This window comes from Cheilinus undulatus, linkage group 24 (genome assembly GCF_018320785.1).
Source record: "Cheilinus undulatus linkage group 24, ASM1832078v1, whole genome shotgun sequence".
Classification (NCBI taxonomy): Eukaryota; Metazoa; Chordata; class Actinopteri; order Labriformes; family Labridae; genus Cheilinus; species Cheilinus undulatus.
The window spans coordinates 26793483-26816436 of NC_054888.1; the positions used below are offsets into that span (position 1 = coordinate 26793483).

Genomic DNA, 22954 nt, shown 5'->3' on the forward strand with positions numbered 1-22954 from the left:
TTGTGACATGCTTTGTCATGTCAGACATGTTTGAAGATGGAGACATCCTCCTGTGGTGACAGGCGCTGAGACTAAAACATGTTCACACTCATTTTTCAGTTGTTATAACTTGACTCCTCAGAACTGGCAGATTCAGTTGTTGTTCCTAACCATACCTCCTCCTTAAACGTGCAGATCAGAGCCAAGAGCTGGCAGAAGTATTGACTAATTTATACCGTCTTCAGCACTAATACACCACCTCAGAAGAAAAGAGCATGGATATGTTCTTAATTCTCTCTGAGTGAGGGCTTGTGCAGCTTTCATTCCTTCCTCTCTCTGGTGGTAATGAGCAGCCACAGAGGAATGACCAAGCAATCATGAGGAGCTTTCTGGGGGGGGGGGGGGGGGGGGGCTGATACCATAGTGTGCTGCATTAGGTGGTAATAGGAGCGAGTGGGGTCTGGATCATGGCTGACACATTTCCCATCCCTGTGAGGTCTAACCATTTAATCGATTTCCATCTGTGTCTCCTATGTCCACTCCACCCAAAGCACTGTGGGTAAGCTCAGGGTTTGGGTGCATTAGGAGGTGGGGAGGCTGGTTTATTGTCTCAGGGCTTTCTGCTTTTACACGGAGCGGTTTCTTTATTTCAGACGTCTGAATGAAAACCAAGCAGACAAAGAACACGGACAGAAACTAATGGATTAGCATGTTTAGCTGACTCAGAATCATGTGTTCACCTTTACTGCTCAGAATAAACAGTCTGTAGTCCTCCATGCCCCCCAGGTCAGCTCCCACTGCTGTCCTTGCTCCGCCCCCAGTGATATCTGATTGGCTAGACGTCACACCAGCACTTTCCTGAATCTCTGGTCTGAACTGGGCTTAAGCTTTAACATTCAGCTCGAAATATGAGGACCTGGACCTGAGGTCAGAGGTCAACAGCAGTCAGTGCTGAAGCAGGGACGGTGTCTGATTAAAGCCCATGTCTGACAGCATGATCATGGCTCAAGCTCATCAGCAGAGGGAAATGATGGCTCTTCTTTGACTCTATCCAGGGAGCAGGGATGACTCAGAGGGATCTTCAAGTTTAACTCTTACTATTCTGTGACTCACATTCATCTTCCATCTGTCCAGGTAATTAAAATAAAAGATGCTCCTCATCTGGTAGTGACAGCAGGTATAAGAGCTTGAGGAGACAATTTCATTATTCTGAAGCATAAATGGAAATTAGACTGAGATGGTTTATGAAACACCCTCCTCGTCTCTGTGCATGAGCGTGTGTCGATGTGTCGATGCCCCCCCCCCCAGCCCGTTATTGCCTGGTAGCGATTCAGACGGACTGAGACCTTCTCTCCTGCTTTGTTCTCATTAAACCTCAGAGGCAGGAGAAACACCTCCCCTCCCCAGATCTGTTATATTGGATTCAGAGGGCCGAATATCCGGAACAGTACAGTATGTGCTGGCTCAGTTACTCCCACGCCGACATGCACAAACACAAATATGAGGGCTGTAAATACACCTACACAACCAGTCAATATTCGTCTGATGGGAAAGTAGTTTCATTCAAACCTGCAGGAGTTTTCAGCATTCGCTGAAGCGATTTATGAGTTTTACCAAATCCTTAAAGCACCTGGTACAGTCTCTCTCAAAGGGGATGAGTTTAAAAATCATGGCTGAACTGATGAAAGCCTGCATGGTCATCAGCTGAGGGTGATCTTTCAGAAGGTTTCTTTAACCAGCAGTGGCTCTGAAACCACTGACCTTCAGCTCTGACTGCCTGTGGCTTACCCTCCATGACTGCTTTAATACAGCACTGACCTTTCAACAGTGACCTTCTGTGGCTAACCCTCCATGACTCTGCTTTAATACAGCACTGACCTTTCAACAGTGACCTTCTGTGGCTTACCCTCCATGACTGCTTTAATACAGCACTGACCTTTCAACAGTGACCTTCTGTGGCTTACCCTCCATGACTGCTTTAATACAGCACTGACCTTTCAACAGTGACCTTCTGTGGAACCCTCCATGACTGCTTTAATACAGCACTGACCTTTCAACAGTGACCTTCTGTGGCTTACCCTCCATGACTGCTTTAATACAGCACTGACCTTTCAACAGTGACCTTCTGTGGCTTACCCTCCATGACTGCTTTAATACAGCACTGACCTTTCAACAGTGACCTTCTGTGGCTAACCCTCCATGACTCTGCTTTAATACAGCACTGACCTTTCAACAGTGACCTTCTGTGGCTTACCCTCCATGACTGCTTTAATACAGCACTGACCTTTCAACAGTGACCTTCTGTGGCTTACCCTCCAGGACTGCTTTAATACAGCACTGACCTTTCAACAGTGACCTTCTGTGGCTAACCCTCCAGGACTGCTTTAATACAGCACTGACCTTTCAACTGTGACCTTCTGTGGCTTACCCTCCAGGACTGCTTTAATACAGCACTGACCTTTCAACAGTGACCTTCTGTGGCTTACCCTCCATGACTCTGCTTTAATACAGCACTGACCTTTCAGAAGTGACCTTCTGTGGCTTACCCTGAAAAATCTGAAATGTTGAACTTTTTATGAGATGAACCTAACATTGATAACCATTAAACATTTTGAAGTAAATCCTAAGTCCTGGCCTTTACCCCCTAGCTCTCACCCTAAACCTAACCAGAGCTGTAATCTGATTTTATTTTGAGAGTTTTTATCTATATTTCTGTCTTGACAGCGGTGGTGTCTGATAGTGGGGGTGTCTGACAGCGGTGGTGTCTGACAGTGGTGGTGTCTGACAGTGGGGGTGTCTGACAGAGGTGGTGTCTGACAGTGGTGGTGTCTGATAGTGGGGGTGTCTGACAGAGGTGGTGTCTGACAGTGGTGGTGTCTGATAGTGGGGGTGTCTGACAGTGGTGGTGTCTGACAGTGGGGGTGTCTGACAGAGGTGGTGTCTGACAGTGGTGGTGTCTGACAGTGGTTGTGTCTGACAGAGGTGGTGTCTGACAGTGGTGTTTGACAGAGGTTGTGTCTGACAGTGGTGGTGTCTGACAGCGGTGGTGTCTGACAGAGGTGGTGTCTGACAGAGGTGGTGTCTGACAGTGGTGGTCTGTAGAGGAGACATCTAAAGAGGCAGGAGAAGAGAAAGGGGGGCATTCAGAAAAAGAGAGCAAGGAGAACTTGGAATAGAGGGTCACTAGACAGCACCAGGATCCGGACTGGATCCTGGATCCTGCATCCTGGATCCTGGATCCTGGATCCTGGATCGTGTCCACCATCTGAGGCCACCATGGTGCCTGGGGGGCAGTGATGTGTTCCCTTCCAGCTTGCTCGTTTAGGACGCTCTAAGGACTAATGCAGAGTGAGGAGCATGGCTGATGGACTCTAGGCTGGCTCAGTGGAGCTGTTCAGCTGGTCTAACACCCGCCTCAGCTCCACTTCCTGTCTGTTCCTGTGTTGATCTAAAGTTAGTTTGAGACTGCGTTTTTAAATTCAGCGTCCTCCACATTTTGGACTCTGCAGTCCCCCTCAGGAGCCAAATGGCTGAACACACTCAGGCTCCATCCAGTCCTTCCTACAGTCTATGGTTAACACATTTTTACTGTGAAACTCCAGGAATAAACTCCTTTAAGACATTTCTCCACCAGGGTGTCCATAAAGGTGTCAAATAACACATTAAAACATTTAAATTCTACTGCTGTAGGAAAATCTGAGAGAGCGAATGAAAGATCATTTCAAACCCAGATTTTTTGAGAATTGTGCACCAGCATTGGAAGGTTTCTGTAGAGATTTAATTTATAACTTCAGAAAACACACACAGAGCCCAGAGCAGCTGCATGACAGAAAGACGGGGCAGAGTCAGGCCAAAGAGAAATAAAAACTGAAGAAGAAGATATGCAGAAGAAAATAAGTTTATATGGTCAAGATGTGTTTGTCTATATACAGAAATAAACCTGATAAACTGAAGATTTTAGTCACAGTGCAACAAACAATAATATAAAAGTAAACATAAATCGAGGTATATGAAGTGGACCGTGTAGAAACAGGTGTATCAGTGCAAAACAGGACAAGGTTAAGGCAAGTGTCTGCTGCTCATTTCTATGGTGAATTAAAGTAAACTGGTGACATATTTGCTGATGCTTCCTTAAAGACCCTTCACATTAAAGTGCTGATCTTAATGTTCTCCACTGTTTTAATACTCAAAGACGTGTTTTGACCTCCATGTATGGAGCTGCTTCTAAAGATGTGCTTTATTTCTGTCGTGTGCATGCTGCTTCCACTAAACTGTCCGGTCTCTGAGCCGTCAGTCTCAGCAGGATATCACCTGAGCATGACTAACGTTGGCGAGTGCTGGCCGCTGATTTCCTCCTTAGCTCTGCGTCTGCTCCATGCAGCGTGCCCGCCGAGTATGAAGCCAGTGGAATGCACAGATGTGGGTCAAACAGCATTTGCAAATCATTTTTAGCCGTCTCTCAATCTGCTGTGGGAAAGCAGATGGTGTGTGTCCCACACATGAGTGAGGCTGAAATAGTTGTACTGGCTGAGCTTCACTCCAGTGGGAGGAACCACCAGACTACGGTCCTTCTTTAGAGGTCATGTGGATGAGGGCATGAGAGTAGTTCAACATCGTTTTACAACATTTAATGTTTTACAACATTATTGTAAAAGTGTGTTTTGTATCGATTTAAATATGGCATGCCTTGAGATTTTGGCTTAACCTTGGGTGAAAAAAGTTTGAAAACCCCTGGTTTAGACCAAAGATGTAAACCAGTAATTCATCATTTTGAATTCTAGCTCATATTTTGACATTTAAAATGAATAATTTGTACTTTTTATATCATATTTTGTCCTTTTACACTCCCTATTTGAATCTAAGTCATCATCTTAACTCTGTAAGTCATCATTTTGAATTCTAGTTCATATTTTGACATTTTCAAACATGTAATTTCAACTTTCTCCTCATGTTTTTGCTCTTTAAAAACATTATTTTTCTATTCGTATTATTGCGTTCTGATCTTTTGAACTAATAAATTGGAGTTTTTATCTCAGATTTGAGCCTTTAAAGCAGGACTCATCAAGTCCATCTGCACCAGGCCCAGATTTAGTCTCAACAGGAACTCTGGGGGCCGGACTTTCAAATACACAAAAATGAAAGGAATATTTTAGTGTGATTAAAATATTATTGCAGTAGTATTTGTATTTTTTTTCAAACTACAGGACATTTTTAGTCGTTACCAGGGAGATCTGTCCCTGTTATCTAGAACGCAGCAGACCTGACAACATGATTGGTCAGAGAGAATAGGCCCTCCCTAACTGTCATTTAGCACCAATATTAACTAATGTTTGACACTTTTTACACTTTTGATACTTTGTGCCTTTTTAACCTAATTTTTGTTTGATTTTAACCTTTTTAAAACCACTTTTCCTGCATGTTTAATCCCCTTGTGCCATTCTTTTATCCATTTTTGCCACTTTTTAACCCCTTGTCATTGCATTTTTCTGGCACTTTTTTTTTTTTTTTTTTTTGCAACTTTAAACAATTTTTTTGCCACTTTTAACCCATTTTTGACACTCTTTGCCCCCTTTCTGCCTCTTTAAACCAGCAAGATTTTAACCCCTTTTAAACCACTTTTCCATCATGTTTTATCTGCTTTTTGCTATTTTTATCAATTTTTTCCACTTTTCTTCTATTTTTGCTACTTTAACCCCTTTTCATTGCATTTTTTCAGCATTTTTTGCAACTTTAAAATAAATTTTTGCCACTTTTAATCCATTTTTGCCACTTTTTACCTCTTTTTGATAATGTTTGCTTCTTTTAAACCACTGTTCCTGCATGTTTTATCCCCTTGGTGCCACTTTTTTCTGTTTTTGCCACATTTTAACCCTTTTTCATTACTTTTTTGCATTATTTTTGTCATTTGTAACCATTTTTGATACCTTTTGCCACTTTTTTCCTCTTTTACCAATTTTTGCCACATTTTAACCTCTTTTCACCACTTTTCCTGCCAATTGTTGTCCCTTTGTGCCACTCCACAACCAATTTTGTCACTGTTCACCCATTTTTGCCACTCTGGTCGTTTTTTTCAGAGCCTCTGACAACTAAACTCAGATCAGATGTTCAGTCATTCTAAAACTATTTCAATATTAATTGTTTGTGGGATGGATTTAATAGTTGCAGATATTTAAAGCCAAAGGATGCTCTTTAAACCACAACGTCTTCTTTCCCTCCTTTTCTGAATTTAATGATCTTTTGGAGGCCGGGCAGGAAGCTTTGAGGGGCCTGATTTGGCCCCCGGGCCACCAGTTGATGATCAGTGCTTTAAACTTATCATTTTTTCTTTGTTGATCACGTTTCCAAATGATTTATCATCAGTGCTATATTTTTTCTTATTTTATTTCTGGTGAAAAAGAGGTTGACAGTTATGGTTAAATCTTAACCATATCAGGTTAGACCTAAATCCAGAATCTGGCCCCTGCTGTGGCTGAGTCTGACACCCCTGGTCTAGACCCTCTTAGACGGTCTGGAATCACTAACTTTGTCGTGTAGGCCGTCGCCAGCTCACGTTTCCTGACCCGGCCCCCTGAGACTGACGGCTACAGGAGTAAAGCTTCAGTAGATGTGATAGATGATTTTACAGGACATCGATCATGAAGGCGTCTCTGGTGGATAAACCCACTGAGGCCTGCTGAGCATATGGGAGCTGACTGGTCAGCTGGGACGTGTGTGTTCCTTTCCACAGCTGACAGTATGGAATGTATTCGTCATGCCAGCCGGGCCATGGCAGCCTTTTATTCTAATCGCGGCCCACAGGGTGATGCGGTAATACAGATGGGGCCTGTCATGATTTTCTAAAAACCCTGGCACGGAGGGGGAGGATGAGCAACGCAGGGAGACGTAGGATTCATCATGGGTCCTCCACAGGAAGTGCTAAATTTGGTAACCACGTTAACGTATAGGTTGCTCACAGATTACTGAGGAGCTAGGTCTAAAGTCTGAGCGATGACCTGGATGTCCGCTCATTCTTACCTATGCATCATGTTTGTTTGGACATACGTCAGGTCGGCTCAGCTTCTGCGATGGTTGTTCAGACTCACCCTGAGACAGACAGCAGAGAGGATGAAATCAGCCTCTAAATAAGTGGCTGTGATAGGGAGTTAAATCTGCATCCTGTCAGAAACAGGTCTACCTCCATTTCACACTGTGGAGTAAATTAAGGACAATGCCCCTCAGGTTGGTACAGCTCCAAACGCTTCAGACCTGCTAAACTGCAGCAAATCAGCTTTACACACCCCGCTCTCCCCTCTGGGCTCTCTCACTTTTGGTTTCATTGTCGCGCATGATTTCTTCGAGGCATCTCCGACCCAAAAATCAGAGCACATGCAGATCCACATTTCCCAGAAGAGTAAATATCTCTGATATGTGCTGTAGTCTCAGGTACAGACTCATTAGCAGAGTGTCAGATCAGAATAAACCCCAGATATTAAATAGACCAAGGTTTACATCCACCTCTGCAGTTTAGACTGGGGATGCACCAATCAGCATCACAAAGAGCTAGATAGCACATCAGCCTCTGTCAGTGGGTCTATCATCTCACTGTGGAGGAATGTTGTCCCATTCTTCCCTGCAGAACAGGAGGGTTTTCCAGCATGAGCGGCCTGTTTAAGGTCATACCACAGCATCCCCTCTTGGACTAGACCAGTCCAGAACCTTCATTTAGTCCTTAACCCTCCTCTAGTTCACCACCCTCTGACACCTTCAAGGCAGAGATGTACACATACAGAAAAACTGCCCTTAAATCAGCATACATCAATATTTTTCAAAAATCTTTTAGATAACTTCAGACCTGCTCAAAACTACCAAACATTCAATAATTTTCAAGATTTTAACCCTTTAAATGCCAGTTTGATTATTTGAAATATTTTATTTTTTACTGCAAAAAAACGCAAAAAGTGAATTATTTTCCATTTAATTAATAGTATAAAGATGGGGCTTTGGTGCTGATGAGAGTCTTGGATGGGTCAAAGATTAGCAACAAAACTGATCTGATTGCATTAATATTTTTTAGGTAATGTCAGAAATACCCTCTGGACACCTTGGAGGCTAAAATGCCCCCATTGACTTCCATTAAAACCAGGTTTTTTAATCTCACTGTCACTGCAGTATAAAATCATGCATTCTTTAATGTCAGCATTTCAATGTGAAGAAGTCTAGTGAAATTTGACATTTTTACCGTATTCCACCAGATTCAACCATTTCCTCATTGTAGGACCATGCACCACATTCTGCTGTTGTTGCTGTTATATTATGGAGAGTTCTGTGTGAGTTTGAAAGGGTTAAAATTCTGAGAATTAGTGAATGTTTGGTAGTTTTGAGCAGGTCTGAAGTTGTTAAAGAGATTTATGAAAAAAAGGTAGAAAATATTGATGTATGCTGAGTTAATGACAGTTTTTTGTACGTGTACATTTTTGCCTTGAAGGTGTCCAGAGGGTAGAAAATTCACTGAGAGAGTCTGAATGACATTTAAGAGTCAAACATGTTGGATTTCAAACATTTAACTAGAAAGAAAAGTTCCTGTAAAAATTCATGCCACAAGCTGTAAAACTGACAAAATGATCACAAATTTAAAAAAAAAAAGCTGAGAAAAATGGCCAAAAATGCCCGAGGAGAGAACAAGAGTTAGTCCATTCAGAGGTGGACTTGCTGGTGTGTTTGGGATCATGGTCCTGCTCCATAACCCAGGTGGTCTTGATCTTTAGGTCATGAACTGATGGACGGACGTTCTCCTTCAACAGTGGTGTTGGCCTTGCAACTCTCCCATGATGCCATTGTTGTCTCTTTCCCCCTTTATCCCCCCATAAGGAGGGATAAAGGGCAGAAGTTTCTGGAGCCCAGGCAAAAGATGCCTGAAAGATTAAAGTGATGATCAAACATGGCGAAATTGGGTAAAAAGTGGCAAGACAAAGTCAAAAATGGTTAACAATTGGCATAAGGGGCCAAAAAGTTGGTTAATAGTGGCAAAACATGTTGAAAGAGTCAAAAAGGTGACAAAAATAGGTTACAAGTGGCCAAAAGGGATTAAAAGTGGTTAAAAAATGGGCAAAATTAGGCAAAAAAGTGGCCAAACAAAGGCAAAGTGAGTGAAAATTTGCAAGAAGATGGCAAAAATGGGTTGAAAGTGTCAAAAAGGTGACAAAATAGATTACAAGTGGCAAAAAAAAGGTTAAAGTTGCTAAAATGTGGTAAAAAGTGATGATAATATTGGCAAAAAATGTCCAAATCATAGCAAAAGTAGGCAACAACCTTCAAAAAGGTAGCAAAAATTGGTTAAATGTGTCAAAAAGTTCCAAAAACATTAATAAAAATGGGTAAAAACTATCTTTTAAAAAGTTGCAAAATTGTGAAAAAGCGGCAAAAATGGTTTAAGTTGACAAAATGAGTGGCAAAATGGGTAGAAAAACGGGTTAACTTGGTTAAAAGTAGCATGAATAAAGATCACTTCAACACCAATTTCAACTCAATAATAGCTTGCCAAATGAGGTAACTGTTAGCCAGGATGCTAGCACCAATGCTACTGATCCAGCACCCACACCCATCAATAAATCACAGCTGGGGAGGGTCCACTCTCTGGGTTTTCAGGGGTCCAGACAGATCTCCAAGGCACACCTAGACTGGTCTCAAGGCACACCATTTGAGAACCCCTGCTTTAGATGTGGTTCTGGGTTCTCCTGGGACCTCCTGGATGGGTCGGCCATGCTCTCTTGGAGTCATGTTGGTAGGCCGACACTCCTGGGAGGGTTCACGGTTTTCCTTATTTGTGGGTAATGGCTCACTGTGCCAAAGTAAGCCAGTCTGATAGACATCTGTCTCTCACCTGTGTTTTAGCTGTTGTCAGTTCGTCAGTCTTCCTCCCTTTATTTTCTCTTCCTCCCTCTGAAGTTTCTCCGGACTACTGTGACAGCTCCAACCCTTTCTTCTAGATCTTTCCTGTCATCTGTCACCCATCTGTGCCCTACTCTGATCTGAAGGGTAGACAAAGAAACTCATTTCAGGAAAGCAGCTACATGATTGTCCCTCATGGTGTAGTTGGTGGAGCAGAACAGGCTTTTGGAGTGGAATCAACGCCTCCCAGCAGGCCTTGGCTAACCACAAGTGTGTGCATCAGTGGCCTGGCACAGCAGAGCCCTGGGGACGGGACACACAGATGTGAACGCACGAGCACAGCAGCGAGCGCTGCAAGTCTGCAACACATCCACATTATCAGAGGGCTAAACTATGGGGCTGAAATCACCGACAAACAATAAGAACCTTGTTAGACTCTACTGAAGCATGGAGAACACCTGGAGAGGACGTGATCTGGGTCAGGGTGTCTTTAAGTAGATCTTTTCACTAGCTTAGGACCGTTAACACCCTCCCTCTCAGAGGCTCATCTGTGGAGCCTCTAACGTACAGACAGTGTTTATAACTGTAGCTCTCTGCTCTACCTTCATTTCCTCTCTCAGACCTGGAGGCAGCTCTGAAAAATACAACTCTGCTTGTTAGTTAGAAAGCAGATTGACTGAGCGGGGTCAGAGGTCATCCACGCCGCTCACAGCCACCGTTTCAGGATGAGAGCTCAACCTTTCTTCCTGCTCAGAAACTCTGGTTCAGGACCGGATCATAGAGGTCCCTCAGAACCCCTTTACTCTGGTCAGCTTGGTTCTGGTTCTCCTGCAGGTAGACTCAGGACTAGTTTCTTTATTTTCCTACATTTGATTACCATGCAGTGATAGATTAACCACATTTAGACAGTTTGGTTCATCATAGTAAACGTCCGGGTTTATCAGGGTCCAGTCTTTGGGTCTATCAGGGTCCAGTCTTTGGGTTTATCAGGGTCCAGTCTTTGGGTTTATCAGGGTCCAGTCTTTGGGTCTATCAGGGTCCAGTCTCTGGGTTTATCTGGGTCCATTCTCTGGGTTTATCAGGGTTCAGTCTCTGGGTTTATCAGGGTCTAGTCTTTGGGTCTATCAGGGTCCAGTCTCTGGGTTTATCTGGGTCCATTCTTTGGGTTCATCAGGGTCCAGTCTTTGGGTTTATCAGGGTCCAGTCTTTGGGTTTATCAGGGTCCAGTCTTTGGGTTTATCAGGGTCCAGTCTTTGGGTTTATCAGGGTCCAGTCTTTGGGTTTATCAGGGTCCAGTCTTTGGGTTCATCAGGGTCCAGTCTTTGGGTTTATCAGGGTCCAGTCTTTGGGTTTATCAGGGTCCAGTCTTTGGGTTTATCAGGGTCCAGTCTTTGGGTTTATCAGGGTCCAGTCTTTGGGTTTATCAGGGTCCAGTCTTTGGGTTTATCAGGGTCCAGTCTTTGGGTTTATCAGGGTCCATTCTTTGGGTTCATCAGGGTCTAGTCTTTGGGTCTATCAGGGTCCAGTCTCTGGGTTTATCTGGGTCCATTCTCTGGGTTTATCAGGGTTCAGTCTCTGGGTTTATCAGGGTCTAGTCTTTGGGTCTATCAGGGTCCAGTCTCTGGGTTTATCAGGGTCTAGTCTCTGGGTTTATCAGGGTCCAGTCTTTGGGTTTATCAGGGTCCAGTCTTTGGGTTTATCAGGGTCCATTCTCTGGGTTTATCAGAGTCCAGTCTCTGGGTTTATCAGGGTCTAGTCTTTGGGTCTATCAGGGTCCAGTCTCTGGGTTTATCTGGGTCCATTCTCTGGGTTTATCAGGGTTCAGTCTCTGGGTTTATCAGGGTCTAGTCTTTGGGTCTATCAGGGTCCAGTCTCTGGGTTTATCAGGGTCTAGTCTCTGGGTTTATCAGGGTCCAGTCTTTGGGTTTATCAGGGTCCAGTCTTTGGGTTTATCAGGGTCCAGTCTCTTGGTTTATCAGGGTCCATTCTTTGGGTTCATCAGGGTCTAGTCTTTGGGTCTATCAGGGTCCAGTCTCTGGGTTTATCTAGGTCCATTCTCTGGGTTTATCAGGGTTCAGTCTCTGGGTTTATCAGGGTCTAGTCTTTGGGTCTATCAGGGTCCATTCTCTGGGTTTATCAGGGTCCATTTACTGGGTTTATCAGGGTCCAGTCTTTGGGTTTATCAGGGTCCAGTCTTTGGGTTTATCAGGGTCCATTCTCTTGGTTTATCAGGGTCTAGTCTTTGGGTCTATCAGGGTCCATTCTCTGGGTTTATCAGGGTCCATTTACTGGGTTTCTCAGGGTCCATTCTCTGGGTTTATCAGGGTCCAGTCTTTGGGTCTATCAGGGTCCAGTCTTTGGGTCTATCAGGGTCTATTCTCTGGGATTATCAGGGTCCAGTCTCTGGGTTTATCAGGGTGCATTCTCTGGGTTTATCAGAGTCCAGTCTCTTGGTTTATCAGGGTCCAGTCTTTGGGTCTATCAGGGTCCAGTCTTTGGGTCTATCAGGGTCTATTCTCTGGGATTATCAGGGTCCAGTCTCTGGGTTTCTCAGGGTCCAGTCTCCAGGTTTATCAGGGTCCATTCTCTGGGTTTATCAGGGTCCATTTACTGGGTTTCTCAGGGTCCATTCTCTGGGTTTATCAGGGTCCAGTCTTTGGGTCTATCAGGGTCCAGTCTTTGGGTCTATCAGGGTCTATTCTCTGGGATTATCAGGGTCCAGTCTCTGGGTTTATCAGGGTGCATTCTCTGGGTTTATCAGAGTCCAGTCTCTTGGTTTATCAGGGTCCAGTCTTTGGGTCTATCAGGGTCCAGTCTTTGGGTCTATCAGGGTCTATTCTCTGGGATTATCAGGGTCCAGTCTCTGGGTTTCTCAGGGTCCAGTCTCCAGGTTTATCAGGGTCCATTCTCTGGGTTTATCAGGGTCCAGTCTTTGGGTTTATCAGGGTCCATTCTCTGGGTTTATCAGGGTCCAGTCTCTGGGTCTATCAGGGTCCAGTCTCTGGGTTTATCAGGGTCCAGTCTTTGGGTCTATCAGGGTCCAGTCTCTGGGTTTATCAGGGTCCAGTCTTTGGGTTTATCAGGGTCCAGTCTCTGGGTTTATCAGGGTCCAGTCTTTGGGTCTATCAGGGTCTATTCTCTGGGATTATCAGGGTCCAGTCTCTGGGTTTATCAGGGTGCATTCTCTTGGTTTATCAGGGTCCAGTCTTTGGGTCTATCAGGGTCCAGTCTTTGGGTCTATCAGGGTCTATTCTCTGGGATTATCAGGGTCCAGTCTCTGGGTTTCTCAGGGTCCAGTCTCCAGGTTTACCAGGGTCCATTCTCTGGGTTTATCAGGGTCCAGTCTTTGGGTTTATCAGGGTCCATTCTCTGGGTTTATCAGGGTCCAGTCTCTGGGTCTATCAGGGTCCAGTCTCTGGGTTTATCAGGGTCCAGTCTTTGGGTCTATCAGGGTCCAGTCTCTGGGTTTATCAGGGTCCAGTCTTTGGGTTTATCAGGGTCCATTCTCTGGGTTTATCAGGGTCCAGTCTCTGGGTCTATCAGGGTCCAGTCTCTGGGTTTATCAGGGTCCAGTCTTTGGGTCTATCAGGGTCCAGTCTCTGGGTTTATCAGGGTCCAGTCTTTGGGTTTATCAGGGTCCAGTCTCTGGGTTTATCAGGGTCCAGTCTTTGGGTCTATCAGGGTCCAGTCTCTGGGTTTATCAGGGTCCAGTCTTTGGGTTTATCAGGGTCCATTCTCTGGGTTTATCAGAGTCCAGTCTCTTGGTTTATCAGGGTCCATTCTTTGGGTTCATCAGGGTCTAGTCTTTGGGTCTATCAGGGTCCAGTCTCTGGGTTTATCTGGGTCCATTCTCTGGGTTTATCAGGGTTCAGTCTCTGGGTTTATCAGGGTCCAGTCTTTGGGTCTATCAGGGTCCAGTCTCTGGGTTTATCAGGGTTATCAGGGTCCAGTGGATAGCTCTGGCAGGATGCTAGCTGCTATTAACTGAAGCTACAGTGGCTCCTAGTGGTGGGAGGCTTCATTACAGTTCTAAAAGAATAATGACTGGGGTCTAAGTTTGGGGTTAGACAGGGATTTTGCAGGCTAGCACCATAGGTTCACGGAGGTTTTAGAGATGGTTAACCACCAAACTAGAATGACCCGCTATCACCAGAGCTGTGGTGCGATGGTTAAAATCTCCCATGTGATGCTCTGCAGTGTTCCTGTTAGATGTGAGGGTGTATTTTTTGTTAAAGGAGGTTGAAATGTTTCCTGCTCTCAGGATTTTAATCAAAGAAACAGAAAAATCTTGGTTGCATGATTTTATGTTCTGTATTTTATGATGACCCATTTTGTTGCTTCCTAGAATCAACCCAAATGTGACTGCCAAGAAAAATGAAGCAGCATCCTACATACTGACTGGAAATGCTATTAATTGCCATGGTAACAGAGTAACTGCTCTAGGAACCACAGTGTGCTTCTGTTTTCTAATATTTCCTCTCTGCGTGGATGGAAGGCTCTAGGAGGAAGTCTGTGTTTTTATTTGTCACCATGATATGAGCGGATGGAGCCATGGATTTAAGGTTTCAGCTGTAGACCACAGGTTAGACGACTGTGGCTGCAGAGACATGTGAGCATGAAAACACCAAAGACACACACTGTAAATTTACCTCAGTAAATTCTACTCAAACCAAATAAGATTTTACTCTAAAAAATCTAACATTTGGTCCCAGTCTATTGGAGTAAAATTGACTCTGCTTGCAAAGTAATGTTTTCAGAGTTGTGTTTTAATCTAAAAGTGTTTTTATTGAGGTCTAAATGATGATTATTTGCTCCATAATGAACAAAATTAAACAACTCTACAGTGAAAGTACTCACTACAGTCATACAGACCTTAGTTTCCTCTTTATAGAGCTGGTCTTCATTCCTTTTAGAAATGTTCTCCACCTTTCCAGCCCAGAATAAAGGAGCCAGAGACCGGGGACCCCCACTGGACCTGAAGGTGGTTGAACAGCCATGAACATTGAAGAATAGTCATGTGGAGACAAGGCCGTCCATAAGGGGGGTAAAAGGGAGCGCTTTCTGGGATCTAGCCAAACTGGGGGTCCATGGAGTCAGCAAAACCATGGCCCATTGTTGTTGACCCAGGTTTAGCTGTGATGTCACTGTTTTACATTTAACCTGAATAATAACCACACCTATCAAAGCAATTATCTATAGAAACAGAATTAAAATGGGTTAAAACTGTGTGTAAAGTAGCAGCGATGGGTTAGACGTGTTGAAAATGAGATCAAAGTGGCAAAAAAGCAAAATCTGTCAAAACAGAGTTAAAGTGGCACAAAATGGGCACAAAAAGTGGTTAAAAATGGCAGAAATAAGTTAAAAGTGGCAAAAAATGTGACAAAGTGTTTTAAACTTGCAAAAATGGGTTTTACAAATAGTGAAATGTGGTTAAAATCTGCTTGAAATGGGCACAAATGGGCATAAAAACTGGTAAAAAAAGAACTTAATAGTGGCAATAATGGGTCAACAAAGGTAGGAATAGGTGGAAAGTGGCCAGAATTGGCAACAAAAGGCAGAAAATGATGGTGGGAGACATTTAAAAAGGACAAAAATGGGTTAAGATTGGAAAATAATGTTGGAAAAAGGGATGAAAATGTTTTCAAATTTGGCGAAACTGGGTGAAAAAGAGGCAAAAATTGATCCAAATTGTGCAGAAATTTGTGAAAAGTGGCAAATACTGGTAACAAAATTGGGTGGGAAAAATAATTTAGAAAATATTCAGAGTTTTTTAGGGCATCTGGCGACCCCCTCTAAGTGTCTCGCGACCCCCAATGGGGCCCCGACCCCCATGTTGAGAACCACTGCCTTAGGGTAAAATTTCTGCTCCATTTCCATCTGGGTAACGCTTATGTAGAACTTCATCTCATTCTGATCCTCCTCTTTATAGATAATTCTGCCTTTCCTCCCATAAAGGACGTGACGACAGGAGAGGGTTGGTTTTTGCTCATCCATATTAGACACAGTGCTCTGATATTACAGACACAGCTGGAACATGACAAGGACCCAGGAGCACAGCAGAGACCAGGCAGTGAGGTTAAAGAAGTTTATTTGACTACAGCAGTGAAATGATGGTGAGCTGCTGAATCACTGACAGTGAGATGGAGACGCTGCAGAAAAAGAGGACAAAATGGAGTTAGACCAGGCAAAAAGTCCCCCACAATCACCAGATTATCAAATGAAGAGGAGCCAGGGTGCCTGACTAGAAGCTGTAGTCCACAGGTGTCTGAAGGTTCATCACCAGGTGAGGAGGTGTTGATTGTAAAGGATTATCTGCAGCTGGGACAGCTAACGACCGGCCATGAGTGACGCCAGCTGAGCTGGAACTTCAGTGGGTGTGGTTAAAGTTTTGCTCCAGCAGAACTGACTGTGTTTTTGCTCCATCTCTGGCAGTGGCTGCTAAGAAATGCACTCAACAAGAGTACATTTTACTACTTTTGAGTAAAACATTATTTACTCTGGGAAAATGACTCCCCAGATTTTCCTGTGCAGGTAGGGTTAGGGGAGAACCTGGTGGTCCCTCTGACTGGGCTCAGAGATCCTGGCGATGGGACCAGTCCTTCTGTCACTGGTATTTCACTAGCTGTCACATCCTCAGGGCAGATCATTAACTCTTTCTTCTCTGACCCTTGCAGTGAGACCGACGGTCATCGATGTGGGCATATATGTCAACAGCATCGGGCCGGTGTCCTCCATGGATATGGTGAGTCCTGACCTTCTCTGCATCCTCATGCATGTAAAGTGAAGTCCTCAGACCGAGTCTGGAGGTCCTGTCAGCTGTTGGCGTGATAAAGAAAGTTGTGCATGCTCTGTTCCTGTCCTGGGTATTCAGAAAGACTCCATGCTGGTCCACTGAGAGTCAGCGGGGGGTTCTAGACGGCTCCCAGGCCACACGGCTTTAAGATGAGAGTTTAACAGATCAGCTTTGCTTTAGCACTCTGTTTATCATATACGGGGACTTCTCAGACTCGATCCTTCATGATCGAGGTTTCTTTGAAGAGAATTTAAGGAGCAGCTCCTTCAGAATGAAAGAGCTCTGGCAACATTTGTTTCCTCCATCGGCTGTAGCTGTACTCTGTTACCTAGGAACAGGAAACATCTCCACTTAGACAAGCACAGAGCCGTTTGAACAAAAGATCCAGCCTGCATGTGCTCATGTTAGGACGGCTCGTCTCACTGAGAATAAACACTAAAAATAAATCACAGTTACCAACGTTTAGTACAGATGCTACAGCTGGACGTCAGCATCACTGCTGCTGTTATTTTACTTTTATTTACCTGATCATTCACAGTTTCACAGGCCAGGATTTGGATGGTTGCAGGCATGCCTGAACCAGATTAGGTCTGCAGAGAGTCCACAGTGTAATACAGCATGTAAAGGAGTGTGCATGCGTTTGAATGGGGCGAGCTCAGACTGAGCCCGAGGAAGGACCTGAGGTATAAAAGCACTCTGAGTGGTCAGACCACCAGAAAAGAGCTCAAGTCCAGTCAATATCTACAAAAACGCTGGGTCGCTGGGTAAAAACTTAATAAAAACAGAAGTCAGTGACTGTCCAGTCACATAAATAATGAAGAAGAAAATAGACTGACAGAAGAAAATTATAAAATAATTGCAAAAATCGGCAACAACAGCTTAAAGCACAGGTGTCAAACTCATGGCCTGGGGGCCAAATCCGGCCCATGGTACAGTTAGACCTGGCCCTCAAGATCATAACATATTCTTATTATAACCGGCCCTAAAATATGAGGTCTGCAGATGTCCTGCAGTAAAAAAATGTACATTTAACCTTGATGGTATCAAATAACCTGAAGTCATAAAAATGTAAATAATAATAATAATAATAATAATAATAATAATAATAATAATAATAATAATGACAATAATAATGACAATAATAATAATAATAATAATAATAATAATAATAATGACAATAATGATGATAATAATAATAATAATAACAATAATAACAATAATAATAATTATAATGACAATAATAATAATAATAATAATAATAATAATAATAATAATAATAATAATAACAATAATAACAATAATAATAATAATTATAATGACAATAATGATAATAATAATAATAATAATAATAAAAATAATAACAATAATAACAATAATAAAATAATAACAATAATAACAATAATAATAATGACAATAATGATAATAATAATAATAACAATAATAATAACAATAATAATAACAATAATAAAAATAATAATGACAATAATGATGATAATAATAATAATAATAATAATAAAAATAAGAATAATAATAATAATATTAATAATAATAATAATAAAGAGTAAAAATATTTTTTTTTAAAAACGGAAAAAAAATAATTTGTGTTTTTATTTCATGTTTTCAATTTTGCAATTCACAATTATGACTTCAATCTATTATTTTTACTTTTATTTCATAGTTCAACCTTTTACATTTATTACTTTGACTTTTTATCTCATATTTTTCAATTTATAATTTTCATTTATCTAACAATTTCATCTTTTTCAATTTAATATTTTGACTTTATAAATCGTATTTTGACTTTGTCAGTTTATTCTCTTCACTTTTTAATCTCATATTTTGGCATTTTCAATTTATAATTTTGGCTTTTTATCTAATTGTTTGACCTTTTCAACTTATTATTTCAACCTTTATCTAATATTTTGAACTTTTAGGTGCAGCCATTTAAGTTTTAAGTCAATTTTTGCCTTAAAACCATGATTCTGACTTTCTGTTTTATATATTTGACTTTTAAAAGCATTATCTTAACATCTAATTTTGTGTTTTGACCTTTTGAACGAATACATTTGACTTTTTATCTCAGATTACGAGCCTTTTAACTTATTATTTCGACTTTTTAAATCTCAGAATCATTTATCATCAGTGCTAGTTTTTGTTCCCATCATTTTTTACTGGTGAAAAATGAGGTTGAAAGTTTGGTTTAATGTGGACCCTGTTTGGCCCTCAGGTCAGACCTTAATTCAGAATCCAGCCTCTTCTGTGATTGAGTTTGACACCCCTGGCTTAAAGTGTCGAAATTTGGCTTAAAGATTGCAAGACTGAGCAGTTAAAATGGTGAAAAGCTGTTAAAAGTGGGAAAAATGGGTTGAAGTGGCAAATAAAGGTTAGGAAAAAGTGGTGAAAAGTGGTTAAAGAGTGGCAAAAAATTGGTTAAAAGGGACAAAAAAAGGGATAAAGAAGCAAATATGGGTTTCACAAAGAAAAAAATGGCAACATTGGGTTAAAATATGTGAAAAGCAGTTAAAATGTTGCAAAAATTTGTCAAGTGTCAAATATTGGTGCTAAACAATCACTACAAATAGTTAAAAAGGAGCAAAGATTGTTAGAAAGATGCCAGATGTGTAGAGAGTGGCAAAATGTGCTAAAAATGGCAAACATGGGCAGTAAAAAATTATAAAAAAGTGGTTAAAAAAAGCAAAGATTTGCCTAAAAGTTGCAAAAATTGGTTTAATGTGGAAACAGATTTAAAATGTGGGGGAAAAGAGATGAAAAGCAGTTAAAAAGTGTCATGAATGAATAATTTGAACATCAGAACTCTGGAGCAGTTCGACAATTTTCAGCTCAGAAATGAGTGAACTCACTGACACCAACGCTCCTGGACCAGCACACCTGCATTCAAACACACCTGGGGGGCAGTTCTGGGGTACCAGGGGCCCTGAAGGTTCTGTTGGCGGCCCTGCTCACGAACCCAGGTTCGATCCGTAGTAGAACATAAAGAACACGTCGGACATTAAACTGAGACATTTGACCACTTATGAAAAATAGACGTTAGTGCCTATGGCGTGGGCCGGTCGTCCTCCTGGATCAGGTCTAAAGCCTGCATCTCTGATGGTCTGGGGTTGCATTAGTGCCTATGGCGTGGGCCGCTCGTCCTCCTGGATCAGGTCTAAAGCCTGCATCTCTGATGGTCTGGGGTTGCATTAGTGCCTATGGCGTGGGCCGCTCGTCCTCCTGGCTCAGGTCTAAAGCCTGCATCTCTGATGGTCTGGGGTTGCATTAGTGCCTATGGCGTGGGCTCGTCCTCCTGGATCAGGTCTAAAGCCTGCATCTCTGATGGTCTGGGGTTGCATTAGTGCCTATGGCGTGGGCCGCTCGTCCTCCTGGATCAGGTCTAAAGCCTGCATCTCTGATGGTCTGGGGTTGCATTAGTGCCTATGGCGTGGTCAGCTCGTCCTCCTGGATCAGGTCTAAAGCCTGCATCTCTGATGGTCTGGGGTTGCATTAGTGCCTATGGCGTGGGCCGCTCGTCCTCCTGGATCAGGTCTAAAGCCTGCATCTCTGATGGTCTGGGGTTGCATTAGTGCCTATGGCGTGGGCCGCTCGTCCTCCTGGCTCAGGTCTAAAGCCTGCATCTCTGATGGTCTGGGGTTGCATTAGTGCCTATGGCGTGGGCCGCTCGTCCTCCTGGATCAGGTCTAAAGCCTGCATCTCTGATGGTCTGGGGTTGCATTAGTGCCTATGGCGTGGGCCGCTCGTCCTCCTGGATCAGGTCTAAAGCCTGCATCTCTGATGGTCTGGGGTTGCATTAGTGCCTATGGCGTGGGCCGCTCTAACATCTGGAAAGTAGAGAGAGCTTTTAGAGACACATATGCTCCAATCCAGACATCGTCTCTGTCAGCAGGACCATGCTAAACCACATACCACATCCATCACAACAGCGTGGCTTCACGGGAGGAGAGTCCGGGTCCTGAACTGGTCTGCCTGCAGTCCAGACCTTTCACTGCTGATACTGGAATGGAATTAATCTATAAAAGCGCAGGGATCATTTCATTGGTGAACAGTAAACCTGATAAATGATAAAGAAGCATCCAGGAGCAGACAGCAGAAGCTGCCTGAGTGCAGCAGAGCTTTAGGTGGAGCGCCGGAAATCTACAAGCAGGAGTATTAATAAGTCATGGTCTAACGAAAATACCAGAGACCTGAATACAGACGGGAGAGAGCCCTGAACTGTCCATTTACTCCAACATGGTAAAGAAGCCGATGTGTGTTCTAAAAGCTGTGGAGGATGGGAGAGTAAGAACAACCTCCTGTAGAGGACCCATAACCTCCCGTAGAGGACCCATAACCTCCTGTAGAGGACCCCTAACCTCCTGTAGAGGACCTATAACCTCCTGTAGAGGACCCCTAACTTCCTGTAGAGGACCCTTAACCTCCTGTAGAGGACCCTTAACCTCCTGTAGGGGACGCCTAACTTCCTGCCAGCTGCCCGTTTTCACCTCTTTTTGAACACCTTTGACCATTTTACCGCCCATGTTTGGCCTCTTTGAGCAAAGTTTGGCCACTTACATCTTCGCCATTTTCAACAACTTTTTTGCTTATTTTTTTACCGCTTTTCTCCTTTTTTATAAGCATTATTTTTTTCTGTTATAAGCAGATTTTCTTTTTTGCCAAATTTAAACAGCTTGTCACCATATTTATCACCATTTTTCCCAATTTCAGACCATTTTTTCTGCTTTCAAAACATTGTTGCAACTTTTTACCAGCTTTTCCCCATTTCCCACCCATTTTTCGCAGCTTATTTCTCCCATGTTTTGACACTTTTAACCATTTTAGCCATTTTAACAGCTTTTTGACAATCTAACTGACCACTTGTTTCACTTTTAGCAAAAAATGTGCCACTTTTATTACATTTTGCCTCTTTTTAACCACTTTTCACCATTTTTACCCCATCATTGCCACTTGTATCAATCTAGATCCATATTTGCTGCTTTATGCCTTATAAGCCCCTTTTTAACCACTTTTCACCATTCTTTAACCCATTTTTTTGCCTATTTTTATTTTTCTTCAGCAAATATTTAGTGTTTCCCCCTTGAATCTGTCTCATTTATCTCGACTTCACTCTCTGGTGTCCTGACATTTGATGAATTATATTGAAGAGTGGTTAATATTCAGGTTAAATGTAAATCATCATGATTTTCTGACCTCCATGGGCTCTAGAAAGCTCTCCTCTTTGTCGCCCTGTGTGTGCGGTGTTGGCCTTCAGTGCTAAATAGAATCAGAGTGATAATGGCTGTCCCTGTTTAGATAATTACAGCCCTGGCTCTCATTTAAGACTGTGTAAAACTCTGCAGCTCTGGTCCGTCTTTGTTCAGAGATATTCTAGAGACTTTAGAAGCATGGAGGTCAGTTCTTAACGGGGCCACCAGCACACATACCCAGTACGTTATAATCCAGTTTAGTCTCTGTAGGTCAGTGAGGCATGACTGAGGCCAGCCTAAACTTGGTCTCAGAGGAGAACAGACTCCCGCGGGGACGTCCCAGTGATTTTGGTCCAGTGTAAGCACTGATTGGATTCACCCTGTCAGGGCCGATGGATGCGGGTCAGTGGGATGTAAATCCTGCTCACCCTTGGGGTCAACCGGCCTGGAACCAGCGCAGAGTCCAGACTCTCTTCTCTCTCGGCCCGTTCCTTCACATCCATTCCTCTCACCATGTCAGAGAGGAAACGGCAGGTTTCTAAAGTGTATCCTGGCAGAACTGATCCTCTCTTTTCTGTAGTAATCCCAGCACTACCTTTACTCTGGTCCTGAGATCATTCTGCACATCCTCACTCCATGGGTTTGCATCCTGGTGCATGGGTGTGTACATGAAAAACCAGGTCAAATCCCTGGGCTGTAGCATGCATAATCCAGATCCATGGTGCACACAAAGCAACTGTCTCAGAGTCACCAAACTCTTCCTTCCTTGCTCCAGTGGTTCCAGGCAGCTGCTGAGATGATGCAACAGCAAATGAAGCTGATAGTAATTCAGAACAGACTGTGATGAATGGCTGAGTGATCAAACAGCAGCGGAGACAAAGACGAGGAATAGAGCTGGAGCTGGGAGAGACAGACAACAGAGACAAACATGGATGCTCTCTGACACTAAGACGACAGCTGGAATCTGCTGCTTTACTCCTGAACCTGCCAGTGTCAATTACCCAGGAACACCTGCTCCATCCATGACAGGGACCGATGACATGAGACCCAGATGATCCCCCATTAATATCACCAAGACTAAGACCAGCTGTGAGAATGGGGAGGAAGGGGACCATGG

The 22954-nt window shown here is 43.1% G+C and overlaps 1 protein-coding gene across 2 annotated transcripts in view; it reads left to right on the top strand.

Annotated features, from left to right (window-relative positions):
* The window catches only part of LOC121506234 (gamma-aminobutyric acid receptor subunit gamma-3-like), a 106282-nt gene that overhangs the window by 21775 nt on the left and 61553 nt on the right, over positions 1-22954 (top strand). Inside the window, exons 1-2 of one of the 2 annotated variants that reach the window (XM_041781940.1) lie at positions 16227-16377; positions 16521-16588. In XM_041781940.1, coding sequence (XP_041637874.1) covers positions 16580-16588 — 9 coding nt within the window. In that variant the 5' untranslated portion in view covers positions 16227-16377; positions 16521-16579. Of the gene's footprint in view, positions 1-16226; positions 16378-16520; positions 16589-22954 lie in introns of those variants that run through there. The other variant, XM_041781939.1, reaches the window with a different exon arrangement.